The 15,892-nt window shown below is 31.0% G+C and overlaps 1 protein-coding gene across 1 annotated transcript; it reads left to right on the top strand.

The window, feature by feature from the left end:
• The first annotated feature begins 744 nt into the window (after positions 1–744).
• On the top strand, positions 745–12,748 carry LOC149486019 (uncharacterized). The gene is made up of 4 exons (XM_089698733.1): positions 745–811; positions 952–1,030; positions 6,133–6,315; positions 12,073–12,748. The coding sequence occupies exons 2-4, from the start codon at positions 956–958 to the stop codon at positions 12,478–12,480; spliced, it is 666 nt and encodes a 221-aa protein (XP_089554859.1). The 5' UTR covers positions 745–811; positions 952–955; the 3' UTR covers positions 12,481–12,748.
• The last annotated feature ends 3,144 nt before the right edge of the window (positions 12,749–15,892 follow it).

The raw sequence follows: 15,892 nt of genomic DNA on the forward strand, positions 1-15,892 counted from the left end.
GTAGGTAGGACATGACAGGTGTCGAGTCCATAAAATGCAAAAAGATAAAATATACATATAGGAAAATTTCATAATTCAATAACACTGTTGTCTGGCTAGTTGTGTAGTTTATTGGCGAGAACAAAACAAACTATAAAAACGCCTTCCCGCTATGAATACAAGGAGCCAGGTGAATTTATTCAATCCATTTTTGGGTTCTGTATGTATAAAACAAACTTTAAAGAATGCTTTTTTACACAAATATGCAACATATACAGTGGCAAAACAGAACTTTATGACCTTAAAATTAATCGACGAAATTAATTTTAATTTAAATAGTTTCCTATACTAAGTAAATAGTGATTTAAGCTGACAGAACCCTAAAAATATAAAATATCCGAACAGGGAAACCGCAAATCATCTCTCAACGGAGCGGTGAATATGTTTGCAATTTTCGATTGTGGTTTTACAAGGTAGATACATTATGGCTAGCAAAAATTGTTTATAGTAAGCGTGTATGGTTAACATTGTGCAGTCAATAAAAATCGCTCTGGAAAGCTTCAACCGCCGATATTTACGTTCTAAATGATTAAATGCTCCATTGTTATAGCATCGTGGAAACGGTGAGATGGATGTACCTAAAAGCGGTGCGTTCCCGAGTGATACCTAAACTTACAGAGCTTTACGCGTTTTTAACGGTCGGAGTAAACATAGCGTAAGTTCATTATGTATTTATGTTAATTCTTGCAGTGTTCTGGCGCCTCTATCAGAGTACGCGCACACGCACTGACTTCGCGAATTCATTTGTTCGTTAAACGAGTTTTAGTGTTAGGTGTGTTTAAATAAGTATTTATAAATAATATTTACATTAAATAAATTGGAGCGATGGGCTAGGTATTTAATAAATAAATAATAACAAGTTTTAATATAATTTAGTTGAGGTTTAACATGGTTGTAATTTTCCTTTAACAGCGAAATGAATTTGAAATTAAACAACGAGGTAAGAAGCTCAGTCAACCTTCTTCATAAACCGCCTGTCTCTTCTGTAAAGGTAATTTTAAAATAACAAAACTTTACTTTCTATTTTCTTTAATAATATTAAAATTTAGCGGCGCTGTACAGTTTATGCAGTAAATTTTAACCATGAAAATATTTTTCCCATAGATAGATACTAACAATTCTAGAATTTAATTCTTTAAAATTTTTTGGTATTATAAATTAACTGAATTATAAATTATCTGAATAAACTCACACTTTATTTATTCAGTTAATTTATAATTCCTTGTATCTACAGTTGTTTACTTTTAATAAATCCTGTTGTTTTACGATGAAGAGATTAATTTCGATGTTTATCAATACGGCTCTGATCAGAACGCGTACCTAAGTTAATATAAAATAATAATAATAATATGAATTTCCGTTCCTCTATGCTTGTTTGGTATTGAACAAAATATTTTCACACAGTAGTGTGAGATTTAATTAATGATCCTTGATTAACATTTCTGCGATATTTTAATTAAAGAGAATAACTGAAAGGTCAGGTATATTTTTAATTTTTAACAAAATATTATTTCTGACTTGCATCTATATTTTTTTAAATTGTTTGTTCGTATTAGTTTTATTTTTATATTATATAACTAAAATATTTATCTCTCAAGAAGGATTTTATCACATTCATATTATTTACAACATTTTTGCGATACGAATTTATATTTTCAGAATTAATAATATGTTTATTAGCCTAAACTACAAAATGACAATATAATAAAAACATCGATACCTACAATAGTGGGTTTATACCAATGTGAAAAATATTTTTTTTATCATCATCACACAACTATTTTGACGTTTCTTTTGATAATAAACCAATTTCTATGTAACCAATATCTAACCACTTCAACGTACATTGATAAAAATTAACAATAATTTATGTGACTTGTTATCAATCTCAATTAAGATCTAGGATAGATAATAATAGAAGAGTTGGCAATATATCTAGGCTTCGTGAAAGAAACTATAACAAGCACCTAACAATACGAACGTAGGAATGTTAGTAGGTATCATGTAGGTATGTATGATGATAATATAAACTTCATGAGTAGGTACATACTTACAAACTAGCATCTAAACGTCACCAAAAAAATTACCACATTATAGGTATTATAAACAAATTCAAGTTCGAGTTCTAGTTAGTGTAAAAATTTTAAGAATAAAACATATTTATAATTGCCGATTTAATACGTAAATGAATATGCAAATATTAAAAACACACTTAAGACATGAAGTTAAAATATCCCAATAAGTCTACTGTCTACCACTTGTAAAATTAACTGCCATGTTTACGTAAAAGTATGAGTGTAGAGTTTTTCTTGTAAATGACTGTATGAGCTATCAAAATCACCTGTTAAAATTTGTATAGCTCTGAAACCACGTGTGTTCTTTCGCCCACACAAATTCGTTTCAGTGGAGTAAAAGAATTTCACGAAATAAACTAAATACCTGAATTAATTAGACTCTCTAGGACAAGCTTGTTGAAATTATTTTGATAAATTATCTGTGTATTTGATGAACAAATTATTTCAGGCTTTATAAATAGGGTATTTAGTAATTCTTGTATTTCGTAATTTTCGTATTAGAAAACTAAAATAGATGTTAAGTTGTACCTAATTGTTATCTTTACAATACGAAGAGAATTTGTTGGAAAATACAAATGTTTTTTTTTTAAACGAATTTCATAAAATCCCAAATTTAAATTTAGTTTAAATTTACTAGAATTTGAGATTAAATAATCGATATAAAGTAAAATATATCATAAGGCTCTTGAAATATCCAGTGGGTATTATTTTCTGTCTGTACTTCAGTTTTATCTACCCTTTTCAAGACATAGAAATATAACTTTGATTTATTTATTAAATTCATAAAGATGTAAAAGGAACGTGGGTGTACCTATCCAGTATCCACACCAAACAATTGAAAGAAGATTGAGCCGTACAAAAACTTCCATAAATTAAATGTTGTTGTTTTTTCAATAGGAAAGTTATAAAAGTAATGTTTCAAACTTACCTACCGGAATTATATCGTTAAATTTTATTTTGAGAATATTGGTCCGCCTCGGCATCAGCCTTCCTACTAATATAGCATTCAGAGATCATGTACAATGTCCATATCCAGCGAAGTGAAATAATTTTGAAATCGACCCAGTAGTTATACTGTCTACTGAGATTACCACATTCAAACTAACAAGCTCTTTATTATTGCATCGCTATATGTGGCTTTAGTTTCATATTGTCGTTCATCATAATTGTCACACGAAATTAAAAAAATTATACAAAATCTAGATATAAAACAGGTCATTGGTCATTGTAAAGGTCCTGACAGGGTAAACGACTGGGGCGACCCTATATTATGTCTGTCAACATTTCCTATTCAATATATTTACGCACGGTTGACAGAACCGAAAGGAGATTGATCGGTCTTTGACGCGAGCCGTTTAGAAAAATGAATTCATTTCTGAACGGATGTAATTATATGTTATACCTGTGCCCCGCGGTTTTACCCGCAGTATTCCGCTCCTGTTGGTCTTAGCGTGATGATATAAAGCCTATAAACCTTCCTCGATAAGCGAGCTATCTAACACCGATACCTAGAAGTTTTCAAATCGGACCAGTAGTTCCTGAGATTAGCGCGTTCAAACAAACAAACTCTTGAGCTTTATAATATATATTAAGTATAGATAGTAGAGATATAGAATACTTCAAATTGCATAGACCATGTTACAAAAAAGTTTGTACACTTACCCTAAGGAACTCATTCACAGATATCGCTGTTACCTTGTAACCATTATTGCGCTTTCTCATTGAATTATTATTTCGAATAGTTAAATATACGTATTTTACAAAAATACAATCAAAATTCCTATCAGTATTCTGTTGTAATAAAAAATGGATAAAATCAACAGTTTCAGTATGAAAATATTGTTACACAGATAGGATTAAATAAATAAGAATATTCTACGATTGTGAGCATTCATGTTAAACCGCTATAAAAATATTATCGTTTCTCTTTATTTTCCTATTTCCCAATTAAATATACACACATTTAGTTTAATATTGTAGGTATATAAAATGTTAATCCATTTTAATGATGAATCTTGTTTTACTGTTAAGTGGCATGCATTGATTTTTGTACATATCTATCAAAATTACTGATATAAATTAAAACAATAAACTAAGACATTTTAAATTCACTCCACCGAAATGAGAGAACATAATTAAAAAAAAAAAATCTTTACGTTCCCTGTTTTACAGTCTGTTTGTCTGTTCATTCTACTGCTTCCGTCTTGTACAGTACAATCTCCTTTTAATATACTAACGTATAAATTAACTCTTTAACACTTTGCCAAGAATTAATAATTTTCACATCAATAAGCAATTCCTGAAATTCATCATTTATTCCATTACGAAAATGAAAGTCTGCAATTTTAAAGTAATCTATAAAAGAAAATTACATAAACAATGGATGTTTTATTTTGAAAAGAGATGGAGAATTGATGTAATAACGTACCTATGTTTACGAAATTCAATTTTACGTGTCGATTGACAAGACTTGTAATATCCGCAGATGTGGATTACGAGAAACACTCTACTTATTCTATAAGTAACAAGGAATGAATTCAGAATTGTAAAATAAACAAAATATGAGATTTACGTACAATTCTGGGGTAGATTTTAAAATTCAATTAATGTCGTGTAAGCCTGGCAATACTTGAACTCGACGTTAATTTTGTCAGGCTCGGAAATAACCTTCTCACTCCAATATAATGAATAATACTTCTTGTTGTGTCATAAACTTCATAACCAAGCGTATAATTTAACGCTATAGGAATATTTAACACGTTCACGTCAAGATGGTATATGATGGATAGGGTAGACTGGGTACGGTAGTGACAATTTTAGTTTGTCAGCCTATATTTTTTAAATTATGCTAATAATCTGAACAAAAACTGTTTTATAATGTAGTTTATTCATTGGTTAACGACTAAATGTTAAAACTTTAGGCCTAAATCAAATAGTTAAATTATGAAAAATATTTATTTAAACAAAGGAAGATTGTCACAATCGACCACATCCCAGGGGCGGTTGTGACAGTACTGGGGGTCAATAGTGACAGTATGAAAATTATGTGAATTGATTACACAAAAGGATAGAAATGCTCTAAATGATCATGAAATACTTTTTCATGACTTTACTTATTACTTACATTGCAAGAAATATTTATTTTTTATAATATGACTCATTTAACAAAAATAACTTTCCTTACAAAAGTGATAAAATCTGGTAACAGTTTAATCTTTCACAACTTTCAAGGCACTATAGTATCTTAGGATATATTATGAGTCTTCATTAATACTGACTTTCTATAATAGTCCTCATTAAAAATTAGTTAAAATTACAATACTTATCAAAGAAATCATCTCATGGTATCTTTCAAACAAAAAAAAAACAAAAATATTCTCATAGTAAAGTAGCAGCTATGCGAAAGTCTATCAAAATAAGTAATAATCTGCAGCACTGCGCAAAGAAGTCCTGCGTTTTACTTCATCATACGCATCTTCGTACTGCGACACGGTACACGGTACACTCTTTGAGTTTTTCTGATGCGATTTCTAGGCATCTAAAACAAAAACAACAGATTTTACTTATGTCACAACCGTACCCGGTTAAAGTGTCACAACCGTTACCAGAGACTGTTTTTATAAAAATACAATCACCACGCCAAGACAAAATAACCTACAATAAATGTAATTATTGATATTAAACCGCTAATATGTGACTTATATCGATGAATAACACTCAATACCCTATCAGCATAGATATTTTAGTAATTTGGAAATGAAAATGAACGAAAAAACTTACTTTTTGGCGGTTAAAATCAAAATGGGCTTCTGCTCACGTACTCACTGCGCGGAAAATGATGCAACCAAGCCGCTCGTCTTTCCCCTTGCATGACCTCTGCTATTCCCTATATTTTCGAAAATATGACGACTGTCACTACCGGGACCTGGCACAACTGTACCCAGTCTACAGGTTCTATTAAAAATGTAAAAATATCTAAAAAAAAGTAACAAATAAATATTCACACTAAATGTTTCAGGAGGAGCGGCGTCGTACCGGTCGCTACATAGCGATTCTCGTAGGCATATGCCTTCTCATGCTGGCTATATACCACGCGTGGGTCCGTCGCATTCCAGTCGTCGCCAGTCTGGTGGTACCAGCCCTCATTATGTTCGTGTACGTTGGATGGGTCCTATACACTGCTTCGAGGGATAAAAAACGGGTAAATGTTAATAATGTATTAGTAAGAACTTTAGAGAATGATCACGAGGCGGGATACGGTAACAAGAAATTACAGAAGGAAACGCGTGGTCTTCTTTTATGCACATGATGCTAAAGGAGAATGGGCAAATTGGTCCTGAAACTTGGGCTAAGACCAATACACACGAAATATTGTTTTTGTGATAGATCATTACACATACCTTACGAAAAAAATAAAATAAAAAAATAACAACCTTGTTGATTATTTTTTTATATATATTTTTCCCGTTATGTATGTGTTATGATCTATTATAAAAACAATATCTCATGTGTATTGGTCCAACTCAAGGGTTCAGGCCCAACTTCCATAGTAAAATGCCCATTCTCCTTTTTATTAAACAAGAAGCTGGATAATTTGATGTCTTTGTGGATTTTTCACATGGTAGAATAACTGTATCTATAATTCTATAATACTAAATCTATCGCGTTATCTTAGATGAGCTTTATTTTAAAAAGCGTAACATTGATAAATCATAAAACGTTTGCTTTTCGTAAAATAAATAAGTATCTATATTCATATTATACTTACTTAATTCAATTACCTTTCACGGGCAATTCAATATGATATGATTGTCTTCGTTGTCTTATCACATAAAGGAAAATACAAATGGACTGATTATAATATTATCTGCCTTTGAATTGTCTCATAAATAATATGAACAATATACTTAGTTCATAGTTTTTTTGATGAATCCAAAATTTTATGTCTATATATAATTAGGAAAATATATATCGACTAGGTTGCCAGTCAAAATTTGGCAAAAATTGACTATATTATAAATAATTTATAGAGGATTAATTGAGTTAGTTAAGCTTCTTAAAGGTTTACATTATTCACAACATTTCTGAGAAATTTCTAGTATGTACATATTATCTTTTCACACAATAATATGAGATTTATTCGCTCAATTTCTCAACTTTCAAAGACAGGACACTTGACAAGAAAAGCTAAATAAATTGACTTCATTGATAGAAACCGATACAACGATGTTTTTATTGTGGTTAACATTAAATAAATCAATATATAATATAGCCAATATAATTATAATATAGCCTATGAATTCTGAAAGACCAACAAAATCTTCGTAAAGTCTCCGACAATGCAAACGCTCGTGGGCGGCGATGAGCTTCCAGAAAGTGAGCCTGCGCTTTTGTTAGACTTTACAATAAAAAAAAAAATCAAATCAAATAATCGTAATCAGTGGATAAATTATAATTTAAAATAGGCACAAGGATAAATAATATGTATATTGTATATACTATTCTCGTCATAATGTTACGTAGGAAGGCGGGGACTATGCAAAAAAATCCTGTGAAACTAATTTGTAAAAATCAACACTCATATGACTTCTCACGCCCAATTCAATGCTAACATTCTGAAAAGAAATTTCCTGTTATCTCAAAACATGTTTTCATAATAAATCTCATTAATTCCACGTAAATGTCAGAGTTTTCCTAAGTAAACTTCAATGATTATTTATTTTCTCTTTGTTTACCAAATACAAATATGGTTTTCCTTTTGTCGTCGACATTTTATATCTTTATAAATAAGTAAGAGATTAAATAAAAGTGACATATTCTTGGGATATGAGTACGAATATCCACATAATTAAATAAGACGGCATGTTTTTATCACTATTTTCTATATTAAATACATAGTTAAATACGTACAAGCGTGCAAAACACAGGCATTTTGCAACCCGGAACTATTATACGTATATCCATCACTAACCATGATATGAAGCATCAAAATCGAGACTCTGATGAGATTTTCTGTAAACACAGCGTCTGATTCACTCCCTCCACTGTTTGGCTCTATGTAAATATCTGCGAATACTACCGCCAATCGATAGAAGATGCTTTGACCGTGTGTTTACAGCAGCTGGTATAAATATATTGCAAAGTCAAGAGCATGGTCCACGGTATGTTATGCATCTTAATGAGAGAAAAGTTAGTTAAATAAGCGCGGTAGAGTTACGTTAATTAGATTTTTTGTTACAGTTTCATCTAATTTGTCATTTATCATTTGTTTTTTAAATTGATTGTTGAAGTATATTCATAAAAAAGATACCACAAGGCAATTATGTTTACAACAGAATATAATACATATTCAACAATAAATCATTGACTATGGTTTCATTCAATATCATGTTCATGATATCAGGATAAGGTACATGATATTTTTGGAAATATAAAAAGACAAAAATTAATTTTGAAACCTATTAGGAATATGAATGTGCTGCAGAAAAAAAATATTATTGTAATTACTGTCTAGTATTTTCCTTTAGAATAACCCTGAAATTATCTCCTGCTTTTTAACGTGAAAAAGAAAACCTGGAATAAACAGTTTAGTGATTCATAAAGATAGCTTGTTTAATGAACGTTTAGTAAAAAAAATATTGCTATTTATAAATTCGTGAACTGAAAGATTTTAAAAGAATTCAGTGAATTCCATTGATAGATTCATACCTGTTATCGAATTTATTGTGAAGTCTAGAATAAATAACATTTTCATATCTTACTTTCAAGTTCAGTTATGTAAATATATTTCATGTACGTAGACCAATACTATCTTCTATTTGATCTTCCTTGTAAACAAGTTTATTACATTCAAAGAGGATCATAAGTTCGGTTTGTGGGTGGACCATAATCACTTGATATTGAATTAGAGTTTAGACCGTCATTATTTTAACATTTTGATATAACATGTTGGGTCTGAAAATTGGCTTAAACGTCTCATAAACGATTATTAAACAGAAAATCTATTACTTCAATGCTTACAGCGATTTTTCTTAGGTCAAAAGGTAATTAAGCACATACAAATAATAAAAAAGAGTGTTTAACACGAAAATCATACACTGTATTAATTAATAAACTGTAGTAATAATTCGCTGGTTTGTCCCGATCTTATTACAAATAGTTCATCTGATAAATAGTTAAAAACAGTATAAAACTTAATGTTTTATACTGTTTTTAACATAAAACATTTAAATAAACATATTTTTATACAATCATATGAAAACAATATTCACAAAGATAATACGCCCAAGCCAGCAAAGCCTCAACTTTAGTACCTGAAAGTTTGTTTCAAAAGAATGATACACGTGTCACATCCATATAAAATTGTGGGGATTTTTGCAATGTAAAACAAAGTTTCTTTTGTTACTCTTGGCTAGCAACTGAGAACACTTACACGAGGAACTGATATACCCTTTAAAAGATAAACACTACGACTTAGAAAGATTTTGCCTTAGAAGGAATAATTTATTCACAAGGGAAATCTATATTCGTAAAAATATGGCTTTTGTAGCAAATCACGATGCCTATATTTGTGGTTTATAATGAGCGAGAATATTATTAGGAGGCTTTTTTAATACGCATTTGTCACCCAATCGTATATTTACACATTTAGAAATTTTATATGATTATCTAGCCTTCGTAGAATTAATTATATCAAGAGTTTTTTTTTTAAGAAAATCCCTACAATGCTACAGATAGACATAGGTATAGAGCCAATTACTGCTGGCTGTCGACTTCGTTATTCTACATTTCTAGTAACTCCTAATACTTTGATAGTTTTGTACAGGCATAGGTATATCAAAAAATAGAGCATAATAGCATTTAAAGATACTGTAGCTCTAGTACTAGTATAGTACCAGTTATAATATTATCTTGGTTATATGTTTGTTGTAACTATACTATAAAAATACTACAGCTATTTCGCTACCGCTATAATTTAAAGCTTTGATAAACAAAAATATGAGCGCGAAAATTGTGTTTACGTTTCGAACCCTTTTGTTTACAACACTCATTAAAACGCAAGGTTAAGTTCAAAAAGTCAAGTACGTGATTAACATTTTATCGCCTATGTGGGTGTGTGTAATGATTTGAAAAATTCATAGCTGTGTTTGTTGGGGTAGAAGTTAAAAATAAATATTTATAACAAGCGTCTACCCATTTTAATTTTCTTTGTAAAGAATTGAATGGCTGTATTATGAGGGAAACAATACAATATTATGTAACTTCTCATTGAAATACTTATTATAAAAAGCGCCCTGTTTTACTAAGCCAATTAGGTGTGCCTACGTAAAATCATCCGAGAAACAGACAATAACTAGTTACCTATATAAAAAATAGAATTGTAAAAAACATTTATCTGTCCGCTCCACTTAATTTACACGAATATTAAAATGTCCACAGTTGATAAATTATTCGTCACAGTCAAAGTAAATGAAAGAATTGTAGAACACTATTTTATTTTAAAATGTTTACGTGGCGCTCAGTAAATTTACATAACAAATTAATTTACTATGCGGTGGTCGAAGTTGGTAAACAGGTCGTTTATAACAGGCTTAGCTCGAGAACCGCAATAACCTAAAATTCGATACATGTACCATGTTACCGGCCACCGTTTAATTTGATTGGAGTGACAGCACACCTCGCTAACGTAATATTGTTAGCTATCGTTGCCTCCTGAGTTTACTTCATCTATATTCACCTTGTGGCTTATCCTGTATTGATGTTGCAGGAATATTCAGCTATGATAACGCCACAACAACATTTATAAAATATAACGTTAATAACGAACTATTGAATTTGTTAATTCCACCCACAATTCTGGGGCGGTAACTTAATTAATTATCAGTTCAAAGGGCACAGAAGCCTATAATTATAACAGAGCTATTAATATGTACCAAAACGAATTATTTAAATACCTCTTATTGATATTCATAACGGTATTTGGCTTGTGTCCAGATGGTACAGTAAAGTAATAATTGATTTAACCGTAACGATCCAAACGAGTTTCATTCCAGGTGTCCTGCGTTAAATACTAGGGAGAATACATTAGCAATTCCAATAGTCTAGAGATTATTTGATTATAAAAGTCTGATACCCCTAATATATTCAATTTAGATTCAATAAAATATGCATGGGAATTCTTTTATCAATTAAGGTTTTAATTACAATCGTTCAATAAAGACAAAGAACGATATTATGTTATAAATTTTATACTTACCCATACTGTTAAGGAATATGTATAAATTTAGAAAAGCTTTATTTATATGGACAAACACGAGTCTAGGTTGTACATTTCTAAAACTAAGGTTGTACATTTCTAAAACTAAAAGCTCTTTTCACAAAATTTTAATAAAATTAAATTTAAATGTTTCAATTATCTTATTGATAAAGAGCTTCAGTGCTTAAATACAACAACGTTCTCAATATCAATTGGATTCAAATTTTAAACAGTCGACGCGAAAGAATAATATGAAAACATTTTTGTTATAAACACTAAGTACGACAATAAGTCTTGAACTGTGGCCGTAGTTGAATTACCATCAAAAGACGTTTGGGATTTGTTTGTCGTAGTTTTACGAGACTTTTGGGTTATGAATAGGAAATTCAACTGCACGGATACATTTAAGCTTTATTACAAACTATCTGTAAGTTTACAGCGCAATGAACGTTAATCTGAATTCGTTTCAATCTGTAGCTTCCTTTGTTCTTGGAAATGAGTTAATATGGGACTTCCTCTGTTCCCGTGTACATGCAAATTATTTAACTGTGTTAGAAATTAGAATATAAGATTTCTAATTTTCAATGTAAAATGAGTTGTTTTTTATTTATCACAATATTTACGATATTTATAATGGTACGACAATTAAATCGATGATCATTTTTAAAATGAAATAAAAATAAGTTATTTTTACGTTTTCAGTTATTGCTGTTGGATGCAGAAGCGGCGTTGAATGCAGCGTCTTTAGAACATACAGAAGACCAGCGTTCCGACGACGTGTCACACAATAGCGTAGAAATATCCGTTATATCGAACAAAGACAATTCCAAAGTAAATTCTCCTCAAGACACTCACACTTGGGCAGAAGTGTGTACAACGTTATTAAAGGAGGACAACGAAACAAAAGAAAACAAACGCCCAGCATTTATTAAACCAATAATACTAGTTAACGACAAACCAGCGGAGGATCTAGACGAAAAATGGACACATGTTTTAGAGACTGTGTATGGAGATAATTTGAAAAATTATCAACGAAGAAGAAAATTTAAACGGAAATATTGTCGAAGCAGGCGGTATGCCGCTTTCAAAAGATCATATTCAATAGGTTGATAATGTGAACCTGCTAGTTTCTGAAGTCCATCATAATATGCGTAGAGAAGAATGAACCATTAAAAACGTTGTTTGAATTTTAATTTAATTCTAATGAGAGGAATTGAGAACTTAATCAGATTATGTTTTATTTAAGGAATGTTTTATCAGAGTATGTGAAAACAAAGTCTCACCAAACCCTGTAAAAGTACCGACTATTGAAATTTATGGAAAAAAACAATTTGCATAAAAGGATGAAAGTTTCGAATAAAAAGTATGACTGTATTTATTACGTAACTTTAAGTACTTACCGTGATTCGTGAATATAGACAACATATTTTAATAAAATATTGACAAGAAATTGTGTTTCTCTGTTTATATCACATTGGTCATAAAACAAAACGCATCATTCAGAACAATTGTGTAGCATACATACTAATGATATGGGTAGGTATTTATAAATAACGGGTGATTTTTTAAGAGGTATAGGATTTGATTTTCAAAAAAAACACAAAAAACTTGAAAATGTTGATGTAATCTATAATGGAATTGATAAAACGATCAATATAATTTAATGTTTGAAGATGATTTCATGCAAATGATGGCCACGGCTCCGGTTTAGATGGCCCATTCGCATTTCGGCACACTCTCTACAACATATCGGCCGGTATATCACGAATACTTAAATGCTTCAATATTGGCTACCAGTGCGTCAATCGTTGCTGGTTTATCCCTGTAGGCATAAGAAATAGTCCAAAGACGTTTGATCACGCGATCTAGGCGGCCAATCGACGGGCCCAAAACGTGAGATAAACTGTTCGCCGAAGACGGCTCTCAATTGGGCTATTGTTTCGCGTGCCGTGTGGTATGTGGCACCGTCTTTTTGAAACCACGTGTGAGGCATGTCCAATTCTTCCATTTTGGGCAAAAAAAAAATAAAATCGCCAATCGATGAAGTGCATCGCGCACTTCTTAACCGACTTCACACTCTCTTAACCGAGCATGCATTTTGATAGTAAAATTCAATAATTTGCAAGCGTTGTTCGTTCGTAAGTCGATTCATGGTTAAATTATAGACCAAACTGAACAAGTTTGATAAAGACACAAGACACGATTCACGCGTGATCTATCAAAAACAGTATTGCCAAAAAGAAACCAGCAAAAAAATCACCCTTTATATTATGACTTTTTCTACTCATGATAATACTAAACCAACAATGGGGGATTCGAATGAATGTCTAACATTTTCAGTCTTTTATCTCATATGATATTCTGATTTACAGTGCCTTTAGAGTAGCGCACATTCAGTTAATGTAACATGCATCTGTGAAATTCATTGCTAAGTTTCAGAGTAATTATACAAAATTACTCTCTCCGTACATAACTTTCAATACGCTGCACATTAACAAAAGTATCCGAATTAGATTAGCATATATGTGTGGAACAAAGCTCTACTATTAACTCTAAATTATTACATTCAGAATGTCGTAGTAACATTTGACATTGTATCAGTACGCTATTCAAGTTTATTGGTCCAGATAATCCATTGAAATAGACCGAGGAAAAAAATTGAATAGGAATCAATTTATAGGAATGCAAGCAGATATATGGATATGGTAATTGAATTGATTCAATACTGAATCAATGCCTGTATTTTAGTATCTAGTCTATATCTTTCTTCAAAATGTACAAATATCTCTTAACTTCCTCAAGTACAGTGACACATATTAAATGGTACGTAATCAACGTACGTTGCTAATGCTAAAGGAAATGTTTCAATTATTAGCTAAGGTTACAAGAGGATTTGTTACAGCTGTTGTTCCTTGAAGAGGCCTCTTAATCGAGCATCCTTGATACGAGGAGGCTGTAAGCGTTTATGACATACTTCATTCACACACTCGAGTGTTACCAATTACAGTAGGGAAACTTCATGTGGATAAAAGAGTTGTTATACGGTATTAAACTATAAATAAATCTCCATCTAGTCAGGACCTATCGGATATTGAACTCTTTCATAAATAATAGCTGTCTTACAAGTTACGGATGAATTTTTCCTGGAAATAAAGTCTCAATCGTGATATATAATTCGATTTTCGTTTTCTTGAGATTCACTTTGCGATTAGAAACTGTTTCCATGTTTTTATTGTTTCTTTGGTTTGGTTGTTTTGTAATAAAGATATTTTTTTAATAAGATATTGATTTGTATTTATTGTATTAGATATTGAGGTTTTTCATTAACTTGGATATTATTGTTTTTTGTACATCAATCATGATTTATTTACTCAATGGAAAAGGAAAATAATTCTCGTGCAGGTATTGCACAGACTTCGTCGCTGAATAGAGTTAGTACCTAATAGAATATATGATACAATTGCTGTATGTATCACGAATCTTTGAATAAATTTGAATTAAATATTGTCTCATATAATATGCTCTGGTTTGTTTGAGCAGTATTATGCTAGAATAGAATAGAAATTATTCATGTCACGTAAACTTTCAAGACTTTTCTCTAATGCAGAATCCTGATGCTGATATATAGCGAATACGGTTGGTGTCGTTATATCTTAGTTTACTCACTAAAGTTTCGTAGATGCCGCAATGCAGACAGGTACGTGTTACTCAATGCTTTAATAGAGAAACATGTTCTTCTATTTCTTAATACTAAATGCTTCAAAGACATGGTAAAAATAAGCTTGAGCTTATTTCTTAGAACTTCAATAGGCACCGAATTCACGAACTGATTACCCAAATAAGTTCCTTACTTTTTTCCATAAAAATAATCGAAATTGCAATATTTTAGCTAGTGTTTCTTTTATACGTGCGTACAAAGACGGTTTGCTAGTACTATTATTATAGGTACTACAGCTGTTTCCATCTGCCCGAGGCGGTAGGTATGCGTTACATCGATCGTGACCACATAACCAATGCTGTGTAGGTATGGTATTTGGGGCTAAATTGGAAACCAACTTCGGTTTGTTGTACATTGGATGGATAATTGTTTATTAGCGCGGGATATGAAAGTTATTTATAGATGCATTGTATTGACAGTTTGTGTGCAGTGTGCTTATAATATACTTTTGCAGTTGATAAGAAACTCAAGAGTTCTTTATAAAAGTATTATTTCTACGTAGGTAAATAAAAATATTAAATTAATCAACATGAATGATTAGGAATAAATTCATTGTAAAATTTGCGTACCTATACTGGAGATGTAGCTACTTACCTACAATTTCTATGAGGCTCCAGAGTCCAGACAGATTAACTTACTAATTAAAAGTTCAACCTCTCAATCAGTGTCAGTTATTTTTCACAGACAAAGCTTTTCAAAAACGACCACACAAAAGTGTTACCATTTTTATAATATTATTCTCATTTATCCTATGGCCATCTTGAATTTATCAATCCTTCTTCTTCTTCTTCTCTTAATTAATGG

The sequence above is a fragment of the Colias philodice genome, chromosome 9, assembly GCF_061535455.1.
Source record: "Colias philodice isolate Cphi_HAF_F1 chromosome 9, ilColPhil1 Martin Lab GWU primary, whole genome shotgun sequence".
Lineage (NCBI taxonomy): Eukaryota > Metazoa > Arthropoda > Insecta > Lepidoptera > Pieridae > Colias > Colias philodice.